This window comes from Carcharodon carcharias, chromosome 21, assembly GCF_017639515.1.
Source record: "Carcharodon carcharias isolate sCarCar2 chromosome 21, sCarCar2.pri, whole genome shotgun sequence".
In the NCBI taxonomy this organism is placed as follows: Eukaryota; Metazoa; Chordata; class Chondrichthyes; order Lamniformes; family Lamnidae; genus Carcharodon; species Carcharodon carcharias.
The window spans coordinates 64,414,030-64,439,136 of NC_054487.1; the positions used below are offsets into that span (position 1 = coordinate 64,414,030).

Consider the following 25,107-nt stretch of genomic DNA (forward strand, 5'->3'; position numbering starts at 1 on the left):
GCACCACACTTCAGAAAATGTTTAAAGGTCTTAGAAATCATATAGAGCAGATTTAGCAGGATGTTACCTGGGAGGAGGAACTTCAGTCATGAGAAGAGGTTGGAAAAGTTAGGACTGTTCACCTTCGGATAGATAAGGTTAAGTGGTGACCTAGTTTTTCTGGTTTTTCAAGATTTTTAAAAAATTTTATTCATTCATGGGATGCTGGTGTCACTGGTTAGACCAGCAGTTGTTACGCATCCCTAATTGCCTTTGAGAAGATCGTGGTGAACCATCTTCTTGAACTGCTGCAGTCCATGTGTTGTTGGAACACTCACAGTACTGTTAGGAAGGGAGTTCCAGGATTTTGAGTTAACAGCAGTGAAGGAAGGGCGATACAGTTCCAAGCCACGATGGTGTGATGGCTTGGAGGGTAACTTCCAGGTGGTGGTGTTTTGACAGAATAGATATTATTCCCTCTGGCAAGCAGGTCAATAACCACAGGACATAGATTTGAAACATTGGCAAAAGATCGAGGGAGATGCAAAATGTTTTTACTGACAGCTGTTGGGATCTGGAACTCTCCACCTAAAAATACAGTGGAAGCTGATTCCATAAATTATTTTAAAAGGGGATTGGCTGGGTACTTGAAGATGAGGAAGTTACAGGATTATGGACAAAAAGCAGAGATGTGTAACTAAGCATGATTTCTCTTTCAAAGAACCAGGACAGGCATGACAGGCCAAATGGCTCCCTTCTATGTTGTAAATTTTCATGATCCTATGGCTCTATGAGTCAAATCTAAATTGCCCAAAAAGTTACAAGGATTGTAACTCTGAAAATTTCTGAAAACTTCTGAAAAGCTTGGCAAACAGTTCAAATTTACAAAAAAATCACTAAATAATGTTACATACGCAGTTGTCTTTAAGAAGTGACTTTATTCTTTGGCAGAATAAATTGTAAATTGCAGCAAACAGAATCATCAAGATTGGCTTGGTGACAGTAACACAACAATATCAGCTCTGCCAGAATAATAGAACTTGGGATTATGCAACTGGGAATGTGAATGTCCTGAATAAACCAAGAAAGCAAACTTCACTAAAGTACATAATAGTGCCATTCCAATCTTGAAACTCAGATGAAAGTGGCAGGAGACTAAGCTGAAATTCAAAATTATGCTGTTGAATAAAGGCATATTTGATGTACTGAAAGTTGTATACAAAACTGTTATCTCACTCCACAAATGGTGGGAGTGATAACCCACTGCCAAAGGTCTAGTTAAACAGTCGCATGGCTCAAAGGTTTTAGAAAGAGAACTGTTGCTCCATGTGTTGTCTCCCAAAAGATCACACAAGAGCTTCATTTCTTCATAGGGGGAAGACTGAAAAACATTGCATTATGCACAGCTTCACACCTATTTACATGCATAAAGATTATAGTTTTCACAGTGAGATCAACTTTACCTCACTCCTCAGTTATAAACAATAAAAATGAACCTTATTAATTCCTTGAGCATTGGGTCATCTTCTGTAGCAAGGCTTCTGAAGCCAACTGGATGGGATCTTTAAAATATGTTAAATCTCTGTTGCTGGGCAGTAATAACAACAACTTAAATTTATATTGCATCTTTAATATAATGAAACGCCCAAGGCACTTCACAGGAACTTAATGAAACAAAGTATGACCCTGAACCACATAAGGAAATATTAGGTCAGGTGACCAAAAGCTTGATCATAGAGGTAGGTTTTAAGGTGTGTCTTAAAAGAGGTAAGTGAGGTAGAGAGATGTAGGTATGATGTTTCAGAGCTTGGAGCCTAAGCAACTGAAGGCACAGCCACCAATGGCGGAGAAATTAAAATTGGGAATGCAAAAGGGGTCAGCAGCACAGGTATCTCAGAGAGTTGTGGGGCTGTAGGAGATTACAGAGATAGGTGGTCAAGAGGGCATTTGGGATACTTGCCTCTATTAGTCAAGGTGTAGAAGAAAGAACTGGGAGATTATACTGGAACTGTATTAAGCACAATTCAGGCCCAGCTGGAGTACAGTGTGAAGTTCTGGTCACTGCACTACTGGAAAGATAGAGGAGGGGTGCAGAGGAGATTTAGGAGGATGTTCTCTGGACTGGAGAATTTTAGCTATAAGGAAAGATTTGATAGACTAGGGTTGTTTCCTTTGGAGCAGAGGAAGCTGAGGGGAGACTTAAGTGAAGTGTATAAAATTATGAGGGGTCTTGATAGAGTGGATAGGGAGATCCTATTCCCCTTGCTTGGGAGGTCCATAACTAGGGGGCATAGTTTTGGGGTAAGGTATGGGAGGTTTAGAGGGGGTTCAAGGGGAAATATTTTACTCCAGAAGATGTTGGGGATCTGGAAATCAATGCCTGAAAGGGTGATTGTGGCAGAAACTCACTTAACTTAAAAAGTACTTGGGTGTCATCCAACATGGACATGATGGGCTAAATAGCCCTTCTATGCTGTAAATTTCTATGACTCTATCAGCAGATCATTCAACCATTGTAGAACTTGATCAATTTTCATCTAATTGTGGGATAACAATTGGATGGCCTCTAAAATGGGTAGGTGATCTGCTTCTCTAGGCTTCTGTCCAAGCAGTTAAGGTGAAATTTATTCTCTATACCTTGGCAATCTGTAACCTCATGACCTAGTACATCCCCCACTCCTTGAGCAGTCTTAAGAACATAAGAAATAGGAACAGGAGTGAACCATTTGCCCCCTCGAGCCTGCTCCGCCATTCAATAAGATCATGGCTGATCTTTTTGTGTTTCGATTTTCACATTGCCATCTAGCCCTGATAACCTGTGATTCCCATAAGGCTTGAGATCAGTCCTGGTTCAATAGGGAGTACAGGACTACATGCAGGAAAGGCAGACCATAAGGATAAAGTATTAACCTCAGAAGCTACTACACATTGCTACACTACCTGCATGCTAAACATTAAAAGTAGAGGGGAGGTGAGAGCAATTGTGCATCAAGGTGACACAACTGAAGTCAGCAGGAGCCAAAGCTAAAAATTTCATGGAGTCATACCTAACACAAGAACTTGGAGTGAGTAATGGAGGCCAATCATCACAACCCCAGGGTATTGCTGTAGCATTTCCCCAGGAAAGCACCCTTGGCCTAAACTCCTTCAGCTCCTTTAACAATGTTTGGAGAAATGCCTTTGTGCAATGTTGCCATAAGTTTGACATAGTCATGTGACCTTTGATGTCATTCTTAATGTATAAAGGCTTGGTAGCCGAAGCCATTTCATCCATCACTTGGAATATGGTGTCGGGAGTATGCAGCAAAAATTGAATGGATACTGATAGTTGGAAAAGAGCCAACAGCTGTAAGATATAGCATAGCATAATTAAAACTTGTGTGCAACTTTGTGCAGGAAATTGGCCACTGGGTATGGTATATAGCGTTGAATATTCCAGTACCTGCTCCTATGGAGGTGAGGGCAGATTTGAAAATAAATTGGAAATTCTTCCAGTCTCAATGCAAAACTATGAAATTGCCAGAGTTAAACAAGTAATCTGAACAAATGAGAGTAGCAATCTATTGTCAGTTCTGGGGAAAAAGTGCTTCAAGCTTTATTACCGAGGAGAAGAAGAGTCAGTCTTGTGAAAATTTGGAGGCCTTTAGGACCCACTTTGAGCCCTCTACTACTGTTACTTATAAACACTATATATTTTAACAAGCAAGGGTCTTCTTGTTCTGACTGATCTCATCAGTTGCGAAGTAGATGCAAGTGGCAGCCCTGACAAATATGGCATTGGTCACCTGGGAGATGGCACTTGTGTGCAGCAGATTCTGAAATCCTGCAGATGTCGCCAGCTGGAAAGAGCCAGAGGCAAGGAAATTCAGGGCTGTGATGACCTTGACCACCACTGACAATGCATGCTCTCCTGATCCTGTGGGCAAGAAGTTTGTTCCAGGAGGTGGCAGATGTCCTGTTGAGACAGTCTGAGTCTCCTGAGGCACTGTTGCTCAGCCATGCTCAGAAATTCGATTGTCTGTTGGTATATACTGTATTGGTGATATCACCCATGGTGAGTTGGATCTCTGTGTTCATCCCCTCTGTACTTTGGAGCAGCAAGTGACTAAGGAGAAGCCTTTTGGTGTTGCTGCTGGTGCTAATAGTGTTGCTGGTGCTGCTCATGGTCCTCACCAAGGTAGAACTGCATAGCTGCTCCCATGCTGTGTGAAGGCCAGCTGGGGAATGGAGATCAAAGTAAAAAAAAAGTCCAAGTTGCAGAAATGACCTCCACAGTCTTAGAAATTACTGTACTTGCAAATCAGTGAAAGCGCTCTCTCAGAACAAGTACTGTGAGCAAAAACCTTCCACTTAGGCAAAGAACCATCTGTCTGTTTCAATATTAAACATTTTCTAGGCTGTAATTTCACAGCCCCAATAATCCCCGCTGTGTTCTCGTCCTGTGGACCCTGTGAAATCAGACAGCCTGGGAAGCCCGTGCGCTCGTAGTTAATGCCAGAATGCCGGGTTACATTTTCAGACATTTGTCTTTCTGCATCATTAAATCACCGAGTCTCCTGTTGCACGAAGGTTTCCTAGAAGCCTCGAAACATACACCAGTTAAATGCAGAAGTTGGAGGGTTGTGCTGGGTTCCCGCTACACTGATATTTTTTCCTTCGTGAATAGCTCACACACATCTACACCCACTCCCCCCTTGCAAAACTCCCTCATGTTTCCAGAAGTGAAAATGCAGTGCACTGCACTAACCCTTGGTTATTCATCTATAATGGCTTCAATCAAGAACATGTTTACTTTACAATGTACTTTCCCTTTTTATGTATTGCTAATATAATTTAGTGAGCTTATTGTATAACAAAACCATGCAAGAGCTTTTGTGATCGCATAATTTTTCAAAATAAGCAAATTGAGGGGATCCCACTGTACATCAAACTCATTATTCTAATTCTCCTGTAGCCCAATACAAAATGCTGGTCCTACTAGGGTAAGAACATATACAGTACTCAGTAATACCTTTCAAATTGTTTCATATCATTGTTTTACTTAAAATCAATAAAAATAAAAGTAATGCACAAATCTGAAAGCAGTTCTCAGCTACATTTCACTGTTAGTATTCAAGGAAAAGTGTGACTATTGCACAACTTTCCATAGAAAGGATGAAATTGTATTTTTATAGCAGCCTATCAAAATCCCAACATGTACCAAAGTACTTCACAACCAATGAGCTACTTTTGAAATGTTGCTGTGCAAACAAATTCAAAAGTCTCACAAACAAAAAATAAAATTTACAATCTAGCCTGTCGCATTGGTTCCCAAGCATTCCCCAAGTCCGAATTTTTTCAGTCGGAATTTTCTGCATATGACGAAAATCTTACATAACATATCTTGATTTCCCAAACTGTGCTCTCAGTAGGTGAGAATTCAGCCTGGATTTTCATCCTTGAGGCAGATAGGGGGAACTGAGAAAATTCCAGGCTCAGCCTGCCCATCTCAGGAGAAAGTGCCCGGGATTTTCATTTCTGGTGTGGGTGGGCTGGAGATAGGCCAGCTACCTAGGAAGAAATGCAGAGGCAGCCATGGGTTGCTGGGTATAGTAGCTGGCTGTTTAAAAGGCCACCCTCGGTGCCATGGGACTTTTTCTCAGCTAAAATAAAAACACAAAGGCCCTCCATCCCTCACTCCTCACACCCTCTTCACCCTCCCAATACTTCCCATGTCCCATTCATGCCTACTCATGCCCCCACCCAGACCCATGGCCCCTCCTGCCCCCATGCCAAGCTCTGCCTTTCCACCCACCCTGCATTTCCCCTCATGCCCCCTATGCCACACTATGGCACTTCCATGCCCAGTGATCACTATACACTTCCTCGAATCAATGAACCCTGCAGTGTATCGTGAGATGTGTAAAAATAATGAAAAATATTAGTTCATTGAGAACATTCACCTATGTTTGGAAATAAAGTCTGCAACAAGCTAACATTTGTTTCAAAAATCTAGGCCCTTTGAAGTCTCAAAAACTACAAACCCTTGAAACCACTTAATTTGTGTAAACAAACATTGTGAAATTGACCACAAGAGGTCAGAGAGCCTGAGCTGTCCATCAAAGGATGTTTCCTCTGGGAGCAGCTGTTGGAGGATTCTAATAGCTGTCTGGGCTCTCAACCAAGCATACATAATCAGAGTCTCCGATTTCTGCAGTCAATTCCACAATGTTTGTGGTTTGATTGTGGTCTTTGAGACTTCAAAGGGCCTGGATGATTGACACTTTTATTAGCTTGTAAGGCAGACTTTCCTTTCAAACATAGGAAAAAGTTCTCAATGAATTGCATTCTTTCAATTTTTTTTACACATACCACTATACACTAAAGGATTCATTGGTTTCAGAAAGTGTACATTGGGTGAATGGGCATGGAAGTGCCATAGCTTGCCATAGGAGGCATGAACGGCCATGGGTGGAAGGGCAGAGCTTGGCAAAGGGGGCATGAGGGGCCATGGGTGGGTGGAATGGCAGAGCTTGGCATAGGAGGCATGAGGGGACATGGGGTAGGACATAGGGGGTAGGTAGAGGGGCATGAGGGGCCATGGGGTGTGGATGAAAAACATAACTTGGCATAGGGGCATAAGTGGGACCTTTTGGGAAGAATTTTTCCCCCGTCGGGGGGGGGGGGAGGTGCAGGAGTGGGTGCATGTAGGCGTGCCTCCTATTGGTGCCCCCAAATTGGGCCGTGCTGCCATTTTACGTGGGCAGGCCAATTAAGGCCCTTCCATCGTGACGTCTGTCAGGAAGCGCCATGCGCTCCCTGTGTGGGCGGGGGTTGGGGGGGTGGTGGGATTCCCTCAGCCGGGAGTGCGCTCTTTTGCACATGCGTGTGAAAGAGTGTACTCATCTCCCTGAGGCTAAGTGCTGCCTCAGGGAAATCGGCGTCAAATTCAAAAATGGTCAGTGCACAAAATTAAAATTTCCCTGGTATGTCCTCTCATGTGACACTGTCACATGAATTGGGACATGTCCATCACTTTCATTCAAACTTTTATTAAATTTTTTAAAACCTACATGAAACCTCATCCCGTCCGTGGATGAGGTTTCATGCTTTTCCTGAAGCCCGCCAGGATTCCCGGCCTGCCCACCAACCTTAAGGTTGGACGAGCAGGTCCATTAACTAGCTCAATTACTTTTTAAATGGCCTCAATTGGCCGTTGACAGATCGGCGGGCACACAGCTGATTTGGCTGCGTCCCCGCCGACCTGAAAATTGAAATGACGAGGGGTGACGTCAGGAGTTTGGCCCAACATCATCCTGCGTTATTTCATGTGTTGGCGAGCAGGCCCCGCCCTCCTGCTCACTGATGTCAATATCCTGGCCTTTGAATTTATGTTTTAAAAGGTCATCTCATGCAGACCAAGGTTCATGGCTCCTCTGAGGGACTGTGAAACAAGAGTTTAAAAATCTGGCCCAACTGCATGAAAACTGCTGAGGAATAAGAGATACTTATCTCCGCAATGAAGCCAGCCAGATTGGAAGTCCCGGATGTGAGCTTTTAACAGGAACCAGCCACACCTTTTAAAGGTACTCTCAAAAATCTCACAGCCTGGGAACAGAGTCGGGAATTCCAGAATCAGGACTTGCTTGCCATTTTTAAAGGATTTCTGAGTCAACCCGACTCAGTGAAAATTCAGGCCTTCATGTTGGAATGTACATTTGAAATGTTGGCCCTGATGGGATAGATTTTGACATGACTAGTATGCACCCAAACTATGAGGCCCAAGGATCAATGGAAATTAGGCCTTGGGCCAAATCAGCATTCTTGGCATGAGCTGCCAGTGCTAGCTGCATCGCCACAGGCAACTCATCCAAGTGAAGAGGTTAATGTTCAGCTGCTCATCTGCAATAGCCTCAGGTAAGTTGCAAGAGAAGGCATTGGGACAGAATGGGGCACACATGCAATTCCTGTGGGCTTGGGAGAGCATTACTGCTTCCCTGGTTCAACAGGAATGTTTTTTAAAATAATTGTCTAGAATTTAACTTCCATTGGCAGCTGCTGAAGAATCATGATTGGCACCTGACCTGCTTATCGGCAGCAGATTTTAGGATGGGATCCTTCAACAGGTGTTAGGCCCATAATTTACTTATTTAATACCTATTTTAGGTGCCTGTCTGGAATGTCAAAATAAAGCACCCTACAAATTTAGCAGTGAGACCAATGCCTGTGCAGATTGGGTGCTGGCAGCCCCAATGCCAAATGAGTATGCCCAATATCTGAAAAATGAACATACTGCACACCAATTTTTACCTGAACCATTTATTCACATTAATTCATTGAACCAAAATATTTTCAATATCACTTTACCCATTCACCAGATTGAACGAGAACAGGATCAGAAGTTTTATCATCTTAATGACAAACTTTATGTGTATTGTTGAACTTGTTCCTAATTAGTTAAGGTTTTTGCCTGAGTTTTTCTCTTTAATGATTGTTTATTTTCTTAGGTTTGTTGTGTTGGATCAGAATCCCTCCAGCTGGGAAATTTATGGAGTATAAAACCCAAAGCCACGGGTATGTTTTGACCTTATGGGCTGAATTGTGCATCTGTTGGGCGGGCGGGCCTGATCCAATTGACTGCGGGTGCGGAGCCAATCACCGCCGGCGAAACAGGCCGCGCTGCCATTTTGCGGAGGCGGGCCAATTAAGGAAAATTCAAATCGGTGGCAGGCGTGTTCAGACCACCGGTTCCAATGGAGAGCCAGCAGTCTGTGTAAAGAATGGCCAGGCAGCCTCCTTTAGGCTGTTCACCATGGCCACCATGGAGGGGGGCAGGCTGCAGGGTAGGTCAGCGGGGGGCCAATGTGCCCCTCGGTTCTCCGATGCCTGCCTTGCTGCCCTCCTGGAAGAGGTGTCAAACCATCAGTAGGTGTTGTTTCCAGAGGATGGCAGGAGGAGGGCCCCCCATGTGACCAGGTAGGCGTGGCAGGAGGTGGCAGAGGCTGTAAGCTCTCAAGATGCTGTATGGCGCACAGGAACACAGTGCCGCAAGTGCTTCAATGATTTGTTGTGCTCTGGAAGGGTGAGTACCATGTCGGCCTTGGCCATTTTACCCAGCAGGTAGCCTTAGGGTTTGAGGACCGCCCCCCACCCCCACCCCCCACATCTTAGTGTCGTTACTGCATGGGGCATTTGGCGCATGCTGGGTGGGCAAAGAGATATTGACCATGCTTACATCAGCCTTAGTGGTTGAGGAGAAGATGGGCTCTCCCCGCAGCATATGTTGGTGTTTGTCGCATTTGAGTAGTCTGGAAGCAACCTGCAGGGGAGGCAGCTAGACACATACTCAGAGCTCCAACACATCTCTTATTGATGGTGATGAGATGATGGAAGGGGAGCCTCAAGGTGTCATGGCCAAAATCCATCTGCTGGCCTTGGTGCCGCACCTAGTGGCGCCTCCTTGCTATGGGCACTAAGACCCATGTGTTATTCAAAGTGATGGATGCCGAATGTGTCCAAGGTGCATGTTGGGGGAGGGGGTTGGGAGCAGCCGTACTATCTTCTGGTGACTGATCACCAGTAGTGCGGGCAGGAGCCCTGGAGGCCTCAGATGAGCCACTGTGGTTGGGTTGCAGCGTGCGCTTGCAGAGTGCATGAGCGATCAGCCCCAATAAATGCTCTTTTCTGTTCTGCAGGCAAAAACAGAGAACAATAGCTGGGAGCATCTGCAGACTGGTGGTGGGCACGCCCTGCTGCAGCGCCTCACCACTCATGAGGAGCAGGCCATTGAGCTGGGGAGGAGGCAGGCGGCCAGGTCAGCAGGTGTCGGCGAGGCTGGGGTGCAGCGGCCAGGTATTTGAGGGATCAGTCCCACCCACTCTGTCTCCCCACTATCCAAAGTACTGATGATTGCTGCAGTTGTTAATGCAGCAACACTGTTCATTCACAGAATGATAGTCAGACGTGTGGGTCATACACAAAGGTCCCTTGGTCTCTTGAGGATGCGTGTCTCTAGCACCTTCTAAAATCTCCTTATCTCATTTGTGACCACTATCCCCATGGCCTAACATGCCATGGCATCACTGCTGCACATCCAAAGACTTATAGCATCTTAGGAGGGTTTGTACCTCCACCACCCTTTCCTCCAGTGCTTCCCACATTACTCTGTCCAAAGGTCCTCAGCACCTCACCTATCAATCTCATGGCACTCATATTAAATAAATGCCACCACGTTAGTCATCCCTGCACCAAGGGGAAATCTTGCCTTCTGTCCACCCATTCTATGCCCCTCATAATGGTGAGAAGGTTAATAATGTGATCTGTCAATCTCCTGTGTTCCACGGCAAATGTCACAAGTATATGAAATGTTTCCTCATAACTCCAACTCTCCAGGTCAGCATGCATCCAGGTCAGGAACCTCTGTACTCTCCCCACTCCAATGCTTTCCTTCCCATGAAGCGCAGGTCACAACTGAACGCAGAAGTGTAGATGTGGCCTCGACAGCGTTTTCTGCACTTGTAACATGACCTCCCTTTTCCTACATTCTATTCCTCGGCTAATAAAGGAAAGTTTAGCATTGACCTTAGTAAACGCCCTATGTTCCTGTTCTGCTACCTTAACGGGTCTGCCCAGCAAGGAACCTGTATTCGACGTGGCTTCCCACAGTCCTACCATTACTCATGTATTCCCGTACCTTGTTTGTCTTGCCCAAGTGCTTAACTGCCCACTTATCCACATAACATTCCATGTGGCATTCCTTCGGCCATCTGACCAGCCTGTCTGTATGCATATGTAATGTTTGGGCCTGGTCTTGATTATTTACCACCCCACCAATGTTTGTCTCCTTAGGTTCTTGAAGGATGAACGCATTATGAGGCTGGGGGGAAAGGGATGAAAGGTTTTACCGACTGAACGCTAACTGATGCACTGTCCTTGTTGTTAATTTCAGCATCATCACCGCATGGCAGCCAGGAACATGTCCAGAGCTCCCCCTCCATACCTGAGGGCCAAGACTTGCAACTTGCGTCACATCATTTCAGCAAGCCTGGCGCCAGTGCAGCGACAAACACATCGGTGGGGATTATGACGTCAGCTAGTGTCCCGGGGCATAGTGAAGAGGGCACTTCACAATCGCTGGAGGAGATGGCACGGACAGAATGCCGATGGCGCCAGCAGCCGGATGACTGCAGGGGACCAGGCACATGCTGAGTCCGGCAGTGATGATGTGCCTCTGGAGATGTCAGCCATGCAGCAGCTGCAGGACAAGCGGCAGGGTGCATGGGAGCTTCTGGCAGGGTTGCATGAGGGTGTACTTCACTTGGTCTCTGTGGCGGAAGAATCCAGGCAGAGTGTCAGTGATGGCATGAACCTCAGGACAGAACCTCAGGCTTCCTCCACTGAGAGATTAGTGACTCTCATGGAGAGGGGCTTCCAGCAGATTGAGAATCTTCAGATTGGGTTACGCTCTGATCTGCAAGCCCTCACAGCGCTAATGGCCACAGGTGGTCATTCGCAATGTGGGAGATGTTCTGGGCACCAAGTGTCGCAGCTCGGTACCCATCCATCTGCGGTGAGCAGGGAGGTCCAATGTGACCTCACATCAATGCAGCAGCTGCCTGTCGTCACTGTGAGCTCCTCTCAGGGCGCTCCGGATGAGGGCAGCAGCTCCTCTGCCCCTCTGACAGTGACCGTTGCATCCGTTGAGGCTGTGACAACTGGGGAGGTGCCATTTCTGGAAATGGCCACTCCCTCCCAGGCGGGGCCAGCACAGGCTCCATGGGCTACAGGACGGCCGCCAAGCTCATCGAGGCCAACAAGACAGCAGAGTCAGCAGGCTGTCTCACAAGCCACTCCGAGCAATGGGGCGGCACCTATACATAGCACCCGCAAATGTAAGCATAAGGCACATTGGGCACTCCATGGGTTTGTTACTGGTGATTTTGTGTTGGCCCTAGATTAGGGGATATTTCATTATGTGCATTACAGTGACGTTTGTGCTTTATTTTGGTGGAAATATAGTCCACTTTTCTGACCATGGCTGAGGGTGTTTCCTTTGTGCTGCATTTGTATGTTTCACAGACATATCATGCATGTTTGAGTGGACATTGATGTTTCTGTACTAAGCCCTTAGTTGCAGCTGATGAGGTGGAAGATGTAGCACCTAAATGTCATGTGGGGAAGCGCCAGACAATGTTGGTCCTGCAGATCCATGTGTGTGGAGCTAGCTGAAGGTTCATTGGATTAAAGTGTCCTGGATGTCCCTGCCTCTTTGATGTAGTATCGGGTCAGCGTGCTGCCCCTCATGCTTGCCCTGTGCTCCCTCATCCTCTGAGCCACTGCTGGATTCATCATATGCGTCAAGGTCTTCATCGCCCCCTTTCCAGCGCAAGATTGTGCAGAGCGCAGCATGCTACCACTATAAGAATCGCGATCTGGGGGGTACTGGAGTGCGCCCCCGAGCGGTCCAGGCAACGGAAGCACATCTTGAGAAGATCGTTGGCTCTCTCCACCACAGCCCTTATGGTGCCGTGTCTCCTATTGTAGCACTCCTCAGCTTCTGTTCTTGGATGGTGGAGAGGCGTCATGAGCCACCTTCTGAGGGGATAGCCCTTATCACCCACCAGCCAACCATCCAGCTGAGCCGGAGCACTGAAGAGCGCCGGCACCTGAGAGTGTCTGAGAATGTAGGCATCGTGGGAGCTGCCTGGGTACCTTGCACAAACTTACAGAATCTGCATCCTGTGATCACACACTATCTGCACGTTTATGGAGTGGAAGCCCTTCCTGTTGACAAAGGCACTGGGCTCACCTGCTGGCGCCTTGATGACCACATGTGTGCAGTCTATTGCACCCTGGACGTGGGGGAAGCCAGTAATGGCCACGAAGCCTCTGGCTCGCTGTGCCTGACTTGTCTGGTCGCAGCAGAAGTGAATGAAGGTCAATTACCGTCTGAACAGAGCATCTGTAACCTGCTTGACTCAAGTATGGACAGCTGATTGGAAGACACTGCAAAGATCACCCACCGAGCCCTGGAAGGAGCCAGATGCATAGAAGTGGAGGGCAACTGTGACCTTCAGAGCCGCTGGCATGGGGTGTCCACCCACACAGTTTGGGGAGATCTCAAGGCCAATCATCTGACAGATATAGTTCACTGTCCCACTTGACAGTCGAAGCCTCCTTCGGCATTGCACCTCAGTCATATTGAGGCAGCTGCTTCGTCGCCTGTATACCCTGGCAGCAGGATAGTGGCATCTTCTGCGGCCCCTTCTACCTTGGACAACTTCTTGGCCCTGTGCCCCTTGTGCCTGCTCCTGGCCTCCCAAAGGTGGCTCCACTGGAGGCTGATTGTCCACTCCTGGCCTCCTCCTTATTCTATCCCTCCCTTCCTCCTCAGAGGAGCTGCCTCTGGTGGAGATGTCAGAACCCATACCCAGGCTAAATGGAGGCCTCTGGAAAGCTGCAGACTGGTGAGCTGAAGCCTCAAAGTACAGAGAAAGCTATTGGAAATCGATCTGAACTGCTAACAATCACACAGGCAAGTTTAAAACACTTTCTGCAATAAATACTTCAGATAAAACATTAACAACTTCTCTGAGCCCATATATCCCGTCCGTGGATGAGGTTTGTTAAAACAATCAGTTACCCACCTGCCCGCTGAGCCCTTGCGCAGAAGATCGCATGGGCTCCTCAAAATCGGCGTCAATTGCTGAGTTAAGGGCCTTAACAAGGCCTTTAATTAATGGTTTTCGCACATCGCGCTTCATAGCACACGCCCACCTAAATATAGTGATGCCGCTCGCTGATGTCGGGATGCTCGCCTGACGTCAGCGCGCGACATTTTAAGCGCTGATGTGTGGGCTCCGCCACCCGCACATCAGCCATAAATTTCTGCCCCATGTCTTGTACCACACAAAATAAAAACCAAACTGCGGCCACCAGCATAGGGTGATGCAGCAACGGGTTAATTCGGACATTTAGTAGAAAGACAGTGGCTCATCAAAAGGGTTTTGACATTGACCAATTGTTTTAATGGAATAATAGTACCAGGGATTTGCCATTACCTGCCATTGACTAACGCAATTAAGAGATTGATTAGCCAATACAATGGCACAAGGAGCATGTCATTAATATAACATAATCAAGGAACGAAGGCCTGCATCACAAATCTGGCATTGAAACTATGATTGGTTCCTCTTGAGGAGAAGAATAGGGTCATTCAAACATCCATCAACCCTGGAGCCAGGTGCTGTTACTGTATTGCCTCAAAACAGCTAGAGAATTATTTAAACAATGTGGGCTGATCATATTCATCTGGGATATATTTTCCATGGAAAAACCGTATTGCTTCAACCATCATGAGCTGATCATATTCATCTGGCTATGCGTGGAATAAACAAAGATGTTAACTACTGGACATTAGACCAGTAAGAACAATAGGATAAAAGCAAAAAACTGCGGATGCTGGAAATCCAAAACAAAAACAAAAATACCTGGAAAAACTCAGCAGATCCACAGCATCCGCGGAGAGGAACACAGCCAACGCCTCGAGTCCGAATGACTCCCCATCAGAACTCACAGGGAATACAGGAATTTTGTTTGATATGTCTGAGTTGAATCATTATTAAAAGAAAGGCTCATCAGAGTATGGTCGCTACAGTCAGAAGAAGAGTCAGGATCAGTCACCTTGACTCAGGGCCTACGATCAACACTGGATGGACTAGCCATTTTTTCAGTCAAATCGTAGTGTTTTTGCTGGTATTTTGTAAGTGTTTTCAGCCAAATTGTAGCAACGTTGGGCTGAGGGTTTTGTAAGGTTTTGGGACAAAATCATAGTGTTTTTGCCTGTATTCTGTAGGATTTCAAACCAAGTCGTGGTGATTTTGTTTGTGTTAACTAGGAACTGCGGTTGAATCACAGAAGGATTCAGCTGGGAATTGGGGGTCAAGCTAATAGCAGATTTTGTACTGGGGACGGGTTGTTTTAATTTGTGTTTTTTCTGTGTTATTTAACTAATCGTAGAAGTAACAGTAGTAGGGATATTAGTGGGTTCAAGAAAACATCAAATTTATGGTTCAGCCAAACCATGTGTCTGTGCAATTTTGTTCTTTATGAATCCCAAAATCCATGAACTGGTTGTAAGGTGGAAAATGGAACCTCTTACAGTTATAATTTAACCAAGCAAATTACATTAGACTTTGTTCCCAATTTAAAAATAAAAAACCAGTAGAGAAGGTGATGGCGCATTGGTAGTATTGCTGGACTAGTAATCCAGAGACCCAGGGTAATGCTCTAGGGACCTGGGCTTGAATCCTGCCATGGCAAATGGTGGAATTTGAATCCAATAAAAATCTGGAATTAAAAGTCTAATAATGACGATGAAACCATCATCAATTGTTGTAATGAAATCTGTCATCCTTACCTGGTTTGGCCTACATGTTACTCCAGACCCACAGCAATGTGGTTAATTCATAAATGGCCTAGCAAGCCACTCAGTTGTATCAAACTGCGACTACAAAGTCACCAAAAAGAAAATGGATGGACCACCCATCCTAAGAAGGAAAGGGAAACGACATTGGGAAACTCAGCCCTGTCGACCCTGCAAAATCCTAGCTTTCTCACAGTATAGTCAAGCAACAGCCTGGTATAGTCATCCTCATGGAATCATATCTTACAGACAATGTCCTGTCCCACTAGCAGGCCAGATCCAGCAGAGGTGGCAGCACAGTGGTATACAGTTGCCCTGGGACTCTTCAACATGGACTCCAGACCCTATGAAGTCTCGTGGCATCAGGTCAAATATGGGCAAGGAAACCTGCTGCTGATTACCACATACAGCCTAGCTCAGCTGATGCATCAGTGCTCCTCCATGTTGAATACCACTTGGAGGAAGCACTGAGGTGGCAAGGGTGCAGAATGTACTGGTTGGGGGACCTCAATATCCATCACCGAGAGTGCTCAGTAGCACCACAACTGGCTGAGTCCTAGATGACATAGATGCTAGACTGGGTCTGCAGCAGGTGGTGAGGGAACCAACAAGAGGGTCAGTCATCTCAGCTTCAGGACATGACTTCATCCTCACCAACCTGCCTGCTGCATATGCATCTGTCCATAACAGTATCAGTACATCTAAGCTCTGCAGTCCTGCCCCATCTAGTCGTGAATGATGGTGGACAATTAAACAACTCACTGGAGGAGGAGGCTCCACATATATCCCCATCCTCAATGATGGAGGAGCCCAGCACATCGGTGCAAATGATAAGGCCAGAAGTGCCAAGTGGATGATCCATCTCAGCCTCCTCCAGAGGTCCCCAGCATCGCAGATGCCAGTCATCAGCCAATTCGATTTACTCCAAATGATATCAAGAAACGGCTGAAGGCACTGGATACTGCAAAGGTTATGGGCCCTGACAATATTCCAGCAATAGCAGTGAAGACTTGTGCTCCAGAACTTGCCGTGCCCCTAGCCAAACTGTTCCAGTACAGCTACAACACTGGCATCTACCTGGCCATGTGAAAAATTGCCCAGGTATGTCCTGTACACAAAAAGCAGGACAAATCCAACCCGACCAATTACTGCCATATCAGTCTACTCTCAATCATCAATAAAGTCAAGGCCAGGGCCACTCAGCTCCTGACCTCATTACAGCTTTTGTTCAAACATGGGCAAAACAGCTGAACTCCCGAGGTGAGGTGAGAGTGATTGCCCTTGACATCAAGGCTGCATTTGACCTAGTGTGCCATCAAGGAGCCCTAGCAAAACTGGAGTCAATGGGAATCGGGGGAAATCTCTCTGCTGGTTGGAGTCATACCTAGCACTAATGAAGATGGTCGTGGTTGTTGGAGGTTTGTCATCTCAGCTCCAGGACATTACTACAGGAGTTCCTCAGGGTAGTGTCCTAGGCCCATCCATCTTCAACTGCTTCATCAAAGACCTTCCTTCCATCATAAAGTCAGAAGTGGGGATGTTCACTGATGATTGCACAATGTTCAGCACTATTCGTGACTCTTCAGAAACTGAAGCAGTCCATGCCCAAATGCAGCAAGGCCTGGGCTGATAAGTGGCAAGTAACATTCACGCCACACAAGTGTCAGGCAATGACCATCTCCAACAAGACAGAATCCAACCATCGCCCCCTGATGTTCAATGGGATTACCATCACTGAATTCCCCACTATTACATCCTGGGGGTTAGCACTGACCAGAAACTGAACTGGATTAGCCATAAAAATACTGTGGCTACAAGAGCAGAACAGAGACTAAGAATCCTGCGATGAGTAACTCACCTCCCGACTCCCCAATCTGTCCACCATCTACAAAGCACAAGTCAGGAGTGTAATGGAATACTCCCCACTTGTCTGGATGAGTGCAGCTCCCACAACACTCAAGAAGCTTGACACCGTCCAGGACAAAGCAGCCCACTTGACTGGCACCAGATCCACAAACATTCACTCCCTTCACCACCGATGCACAGTAGCAGCAGTGTGTACCATCTACAGGAATTCACCAAGGCTCCTTCCACAGCACCTTCCAAACCCATGACTATCATCTAGAAGGAAAAGGGCAGCCGATAGATGGGAACACCACAAACTGGAAGTTTCCCTCCAAGTCACTCACCCTCCTGACTTGGAAATATATCACCGTTCCTTCACTGTTGCTGGGTCAAAATCCTGGAACTCCCTTCCTAGCACTGTGGGTGTACCTACACCACATGGACTGTAGCGGTTCAAGAAGGCAGCACACCACCACCTTCTCAAGGGCAACTACAGATGAGTAATAAATGCTGGCCCAGTCAGCAAAGCCCACATCCCACGAATGAACAAAAAAAACCTGTATGAAAACTCCTCTAAATATGGCATTTATAAAGTTACAATCACAAACACACGCACAAATGACTAACATATTTACAAATATGCACCTTGCAGAAACAGTGTGGCAAAGTTCCAACCTGGTCTGCTGAATCGTTACATTTGGAGGCCTTCTGACATGCTTTAATGGAAACATGACTACAGTTCCAAGAAGCCATTATGAGGCTGCGGCATATATATGTCCCAATGTCCTCCCAAATTCTTCATTGGCTTCTCAGGTCAGCCAGTTAAATTCTCAGCTTTTTTGATTATTCTGTGAACTTTGTTATTGTGAAAAACAAGTTGACAGCAGAATAGCATAACCAACAGGCAATCAAGACATAACACAACAATGAAGAAAGACAGAAGAATTATAAACCAAATGAATATCTGGGACATACTGGACTCAGAGTAAGTTCATAGGAGGTTTGAAGATTTTTAGTAAAGGGTGTACCTACACCACATGGACTGTAGCAGTTCAAGAAGGCAGCACACCACCACCTTCTCAAGGGCAACTACAGATGAGTAATAATTGCTGGCCCAGTCAAATATGCACCTTGCAGAAACAGTGTGGCAGAGCTCCAACCTGGTCTGCTGAATCGTTACATTTGGAGGCCTTCTGACATGCTTTAATGGAAACATGACTACAGTTCCAAGAAGCCATTATGAGGCTGCGGCATATATATGTCCCAATGTCCTCCCAAATGCTTCATTGGCTTCTCAGGTCAGCCAGTTAAATTCTCAGCTTTTTTGATTATTCTGTGAACTTTGTTATTGTGAAAAACAAAAACACTGGAAAAAGCAAGCACTACAAGTTGACATATTTTTTCTGGTCAAAGGAATAAAGGGATATAGAGTCAAATCAGGTGGGTAGAGTTATGATATAGGACGAATATGATCTCACTGAATGGTAGAAAAGACTTGAGAAAGTCCTATTTCTGTCTCCCTATGCTCTTACCATAACATGCTGAGCACCACCCACCAACATTAGCTGGGAACGTTCAGAGCAGATTCTTACAAATCTGTCAGCAATGTCACAAGAGACTGCATTGTATAATAAATTTTATACTGTATATAAAACCATTGGCAATATATTGTTGTGTTTATTTCATTCATTGCATTCATTAATTTATTCAACAGTTGCAATGCTTGCAAATTATGGGGTTTTCACAATTTTAAAACGAACCCAATCATACACTACATCTAGTGAAGTATTCTCTATAATTCAATTTCAGTCATGCAAATCAGATAGTGCTGTAAATGGATTCTTCACTAATATTGAATTTCTGCGACCTTCAGTATTATGATGTCCTGATAATTATTTCAGCATGTACAGTCTCATTTTCTTGGTCATACATCTCACTGTATACGGGATAAAATAACTCAAGTACAGAGGAGATGTTAAATGAGAGCTTTTTTCTCTCTTTTTAAGGTACATTCAGAAACATAAAAGTTAACCTACACCACTTCCATGAGGTTAGGAACACGATAGGGCCAATAACATTATCATAGGCACTTGATTCATGTGTAGGAGACCCAGACTATGGAGCATGGAGGCCTGAATCCTCTATGAGACATGAAGCAATGAGCACAAGACAATACCTAAATAAACAGCAATTTATCAGGACACAAAACCTTCCATTTTAACAGTGAAGTTGTTTGCTTCTTCATTCCATTCTGATTTTAACAATCTGGAATTACACTGGACTTCAGAAAATATAACAAGTTAAAATATGAATTTTACAAACAAGAGATAATAATCAGTTAGGATTAAATGTTTTCTGTTTAACAGGTCCATACTTTTAAAAAGGATAAAGAAGTGCAAAATAATGATTCCATGATTTCTTGAAATGCATTCCCAAGGCTGTCTTCATAAGCCTTATGCATATTATGCAAATTAATGTGATATCTAAAAACATTAAATGCATTGCCTGTGTAGGTGCTTGCAAGGCTCAATATGTCTTCATTTCTAGTTAGGTTAAGCCCTATAACATTGGAAACTGATTCTTCAAGCGAGCCTCTTTATTATTAGACACACTGCTTCTCCAAACAAGGTTATTAATACTGAAGAACTTCCTGCAGATCCATAATGGCTCATCAGTGAACTCCAGCCCCACACCAACTATTTTCATTGGAATCAAAAGTACAGCTACAAGAGCAGGCAGCAATTCTTTAATAGCTGCTGGTGCTAGATAGACCACCTTCAGACCTGGCATATACGCTACACACATGTGCCAAGTGCTGGAAGCACCCTAAAGAAATCTAAATCAGTTGGCCTTATCTGATGGCATGCGCAAGACTTAGTAAGAATGTGGAAAAAATTAATTAGAAGTCTCGAATTGGCAACAGTAGCTTATGCATAACAGATTGAAGAGAGGGGTAACAGTGCACATAACATACATTTGGGCAAACACATAAATTAGCTACATCTCAAACACAAACTCAGCATAAAATAGCTCTGAGCTATTTTATAACCCTAGTGTTTGTTTGGGTTCTCTGACTTCTAGTTCTGATATTAAGTACAATTGCTGACAATACTCAAATAAACAATAACTTAGCAGGACACAAAAGCCTCTCATTTTAACAGTGAAACATTTGTACTCCTTCATTTCGTTCCACTTTTAACAATCTGGAATTACACTGGACTTCAGAAAAATATAATAAGTTAGAAAGTAAATATGCATTTTACAAACAACAGATAATACAGTTAGTTAGCATTAAATAATTTGTATTTAATAGATTTATAATTTAAAAGAAATAAAGAAATGCAAAATAATGATTTATGATTCCTTGAAATATATTCCCAATGAGTATTATTTTCCTGCTGCGAACAATTGCTCATGGAATCACACCATCTATGTAAACTATTCCCTTACCTTCTCATCTAAAGCCTTATGATGCTCAAAAAGTGACTTTAATGCTTTCAAAACCTCAACTTCACTGGAAACCCCTGAAGGAGACTGAGCTTGCCGTTTCACTACTGTCATTCTCAGTGATCGTTCGTGTCTTGACACAAGGCATTCCAAATGTTCCAACAACAGCTGAAAGAAATGGTATAAAAATTATGCCTACTAAATCTTTACTTAAAAATCATACTTGATTTTGATTATAATTACAAATATACATAAATCACAATAACTTGTTATAACTTCGCCTTGTCCACCTTAACTCCTTTTTAAAATACCATTTATCTCCCTGATATATTTGGCATCTCCACACATAATTTGGTATTCAAAAATTTTTTTATAATATTTGTCTCTTCCGATTCACTTATCAATAGTGTGAACAGCAGAGGACCAAAACAGACCTGAGCTAGACATTCTCCCCCAGAATAAGCTGATATTATTTATTAATCCTTATCTTCTGCTTACTACTGCCAAACCAGTTCTCAATCTAGATATTTAAGTTACCACTATTTCCATTAAATGTAAAGCTTCTTCAAATTTCTTCACTAAATAGAGTAAATTATAGGGATACTGCACTGCAACTTCAGGGGATGCTGGCAGAATCCTAAAGAAAATGAAAAAGTCTCAGTTATATCACTACTTCTGTCAGCCTCTTACTTGAGAAATAATGAGATTGGGCAGCGGGGTTGGATGCTGGGGGTTGGACAGAAAGGAGATCAGAAACCAGTTTGATGCTGCTTGCTTCATATCAACCTTGTAATGGTAATTTTTTTTTTCATTACATAACAGGCCCATTACCAGTTGGAAATGTGTGCGCGCTTCTTGCCTGCCATATTGGGGCTTAGTAGGCCAGCTGGCACCTGAAGATTTGGGCTGCACAGCCAAATTTAAACGTCAAAGAGATTGTAAGCAATGGGTAATGGAAAAGGCTCCGATATCCAGAAGGACTGGGTCATGGAAAGTGCACCAAAATTGTATGAGAATGGAACACTGAAAAAGCATAGGCAACATGAATGTATGTTCCACTGCAGAAAAATATAAAATAGGCAGTGAATAAAATGCAAAAGAGAAAATTTTTTTTAAAAAATGCATTTGCAATGCTGCTGCAGAGCAGCTTGGGTCACCTTTCTGACAGATTTTTCTAGGTGAATTTGATTTGTGCCAAGAGCCTGACGAGAAGTATGAGCTGTGGCAATTTAGAAAAACTATGAAAGGATAATCCAGTAAACTACAGACTTCTGACTTGACATCCTGTAGTCAGTACAACATCCTAAAAAGAGAATAGCGAGGTTTCAGGAAAAAACATGGTATGATAATATGACATTATCAAGGCCAGGGTGATCTCCTGAACTATTTTCAATTAGCTAAGAGGGTCATAAGATCATAAGAAATAGGAGCAAGAGTAGGCCATTCAGCCCACCAAACCTGCTTCACCATTCAATAAGATCATGGTCGAAGAAGAATTTCCCAGATTTCTTTCCCCCAAGTTGGCTGGGATTTTTATCTGTTACTTTTCCTCTCCCAGAAGATTAAATGGGTTTCACGTTGGATGTCTATTGCACAAGGTATTGCATTTGTGTGAGACAGGCTGGATGAATCTGAAGGACTTTTCCTGTCTGTCATTCTTCACATGTCCAGACAAGGAATAAATCAACATGGCATTATGAGTGATGGATTTTACTGACAAATCTACTGGAGTTCTTTCTGTAATACAGTTAGCAGACACTGAGAACACCGTAGCTATAGGGGGCCCAGGATCCCTCAGGGGTTACATTAGACTCCTCTAATAACTTTCAGCAGAGGTCCAATTCAGTCCACTGATCATTAACTACATAAATCTTTACTGATAATGTATATAGTATGGATGGCAATGGTAATAAAAAAACCTGTGATAATTTAAAAACCTAGAAATTATTTTCAGCTTAAAACCTGACGCTAGTGACAAGTAAGTATCATTGTCATGGCATCCTTCCATCTACGTAAGATGATAGAAGTGCAGCCAATCCGTTAGAGGTGGGGCTGATTCACATGGCACACATTTTATAATGGCTGAAGAGACCAATCCATGACAGGCAAATTCTGCCACAAATGCTGCATATCTAGTGATTATCAGCTGTTGTTGCGGGTTGTTGACGCCTGTTGTCAAGTCGCTGTAGTCACTGATCAACATGGTGGCACATGCCAGCCCACAGATGATGTCGCCATTTATCTCTGTCATTGCCTAGTGTCTCACAGGTGTGAAAATCAATGCTTAAGGCCTTCATGTCATGCTTGCAGGCATCCTGCTGGTCTTCTGGCTCCGGCTACCTTGCTTACGGAAAATTCTTGGCAATGTATCTGTCCTCCATCCTGCAAATGTGCCCAAGTCAGCAAAGGCACCTCAACTTGGGAAAATAGACATGATCTTCTCCATACACCTCTTTACCCTTGCTTTCATAGGTCTCACTAAAGCATTCAACACCGTCAGCAGGACATATCTCTACAAGACTTTGGAGAAAACTGGCTGCCCACCATTGGTCCTTCGTCTCATCCGCTCCTTTCCCTGACAACATGCACAGTACTGTATAGTTTTACGGCACCATGTCTGACAGTTTGAGGTGAACAATGGAGTCAAACAGGGTAGTTTCCTAGTCCCCACTTTATTTGGTATTTTCTTCTCGACGCTCCTGATCTTAGCCTTCCTCAAAGGAACGCAAGAAGCTTACCTGAATATGAAGTCAGATGGAAAGTTCTACAAGCTGACCAGACTTAAAGCGAAGACAAAAATACAGCACATCTTGATCAGAAAACTCCTCTATGATGACAATGCCATGCTAGTGACTCATGCAGAAACTCAGCTACAAAGACTCATGGATTGTCTCTCACATGCCTGTAATTTGTTCTCCCTTACTATTACCATCAAGAAAACCATGATTACACTAAATAACACACTACTGGAAGTGGTTAGCAAATTCACCTACCTTGGGTCCAGGTCTCAGACAATTTGTCTCTTGATGCAGAACTTGATATATGTATAGGGAAAGCAGCTACCATTATATGCCAACTCACAAAAGATGCATGCAAAAACATCAAGCTGACTCATAGGACCGAGACACTGGTTTATGTGGCAAGTAGGTGACAGGAACAACAGTGTTGGCAGTATAATACAGCATACTAATATAATAGTGTTAGCGTGATAATGGATGCTAAATGCAGATGGGCTGCATGATCTTCATATGATGAGGTGCATAGGCCTGAAGTCTACAACATATTTAAGGCATCTAACAGTGTGTCGGGTACTAGGACCCTATGAATAAACAGTGCAAGCTCCATAATGCAACTATAGCTACTGAGAAGCATCATAATTGATAATCGCTGGAATGGATGCATTGGCGGGTGGGGTGGGGTGGGGTGGGGTAGAGGGTCACTAAAATATTTTCAGTTGAATGATCCTTTTGCTTATATAGACCATCCTTCATTACTTGGTCAGTTTGTCTTGGCCTTTAAAAGCTCAATCTGTCAACAACAACAACTTGCACTTAAGTATGGGCTAGAATCTTCTGTTTAGCATGCGGGGGCGGGACCTGCACACCAACACATAAAATGATGTGCAGTGACGTCGGGCATGCGTCCCGATGTCACCACATATCATTCTGATCTTTCATTTGGCACCGGAGTCAGCTGCGTGCTTGCCGAACTGTCAAAGGCCTGTTAAGGCCATTAATAAACTCATTAACCTAATAGTTAGGGCTGCCCGTCCAACCTTAAGGTTGGTGGGTAGGTGAAGAGCCCAGGTGGCCTTCGCATTTTTCATGAAACCTCATCCACGGGTGGGATGAGGTTTCATGAAGATTTTATTAACTAAATAAAAATTTTCATGAGAATTCATAAACATGTCCCAGCTCATGTGACGCTGTCACATGAGGGCACATGTCTGAATAATTTTATTTTTTCTTTTCTTCAAAGCTTCATTGTGATCTTAATCTCCCTTAGGGCAGCTCCGTGGCTCAGGGAGATTTCTGTGCTCTTTTGCATGCATGCGCGAAAGAGCACAGGCCCCGATTCTCCCTCCTCCCCTGCCCGCACAGGTAGCACTGAGCGCTACCGGGTGCGCGTCACATCTTAATTGGCCTGCCCATGTAAAATGGCGGTGTGCAGCCGACTGCGGGCAGCGATTGGCTCTGGGCCCGCCTGCACCCGATCCTGATTGGCCCACCCGATGGGGAGAAAATTCTCCCTATTGTCTTTAATGTCAAGGCACTTTGGAGACAGGAATCTTCTGTCCAGTCAATGGCTGTGGCAAAACAAAATGGTAGCAAAATTCTGACACGTGCAGTTTACCAGGCAAGTTTAAATGAGGCTGAGCCTCAAAATTATGGTGGCTCTTCTAAAATCTTTGAGTTGCACATTGTAAGGACCCT

The 25,107-nt window shown here is 44.5% G+C and overlaps 1 protein-coding gene across 1 annotated transcript in view; it reads right to left on the reverse strand.

Annotated features, from left to right (window-relative positions):
* The window catches only part of ppfia2 (PTPRF interacting protein alpha 2), a 647,479-nt gene that overhangs the window by 349,728 nt on the left and 272,644 nt on the right, over positions 1-25,107 (reverse strand). The window contains exon 7 of the mRNA XM_041215777.1: positions 20,678-20,842. Coding sequence (XP_041071711.1) covers positions 20,678-20,842 — 165 coding nt within the window. The remainder of the gene's footprint in view (positions 1-20,677; positions 20,843-25,107) is intronic.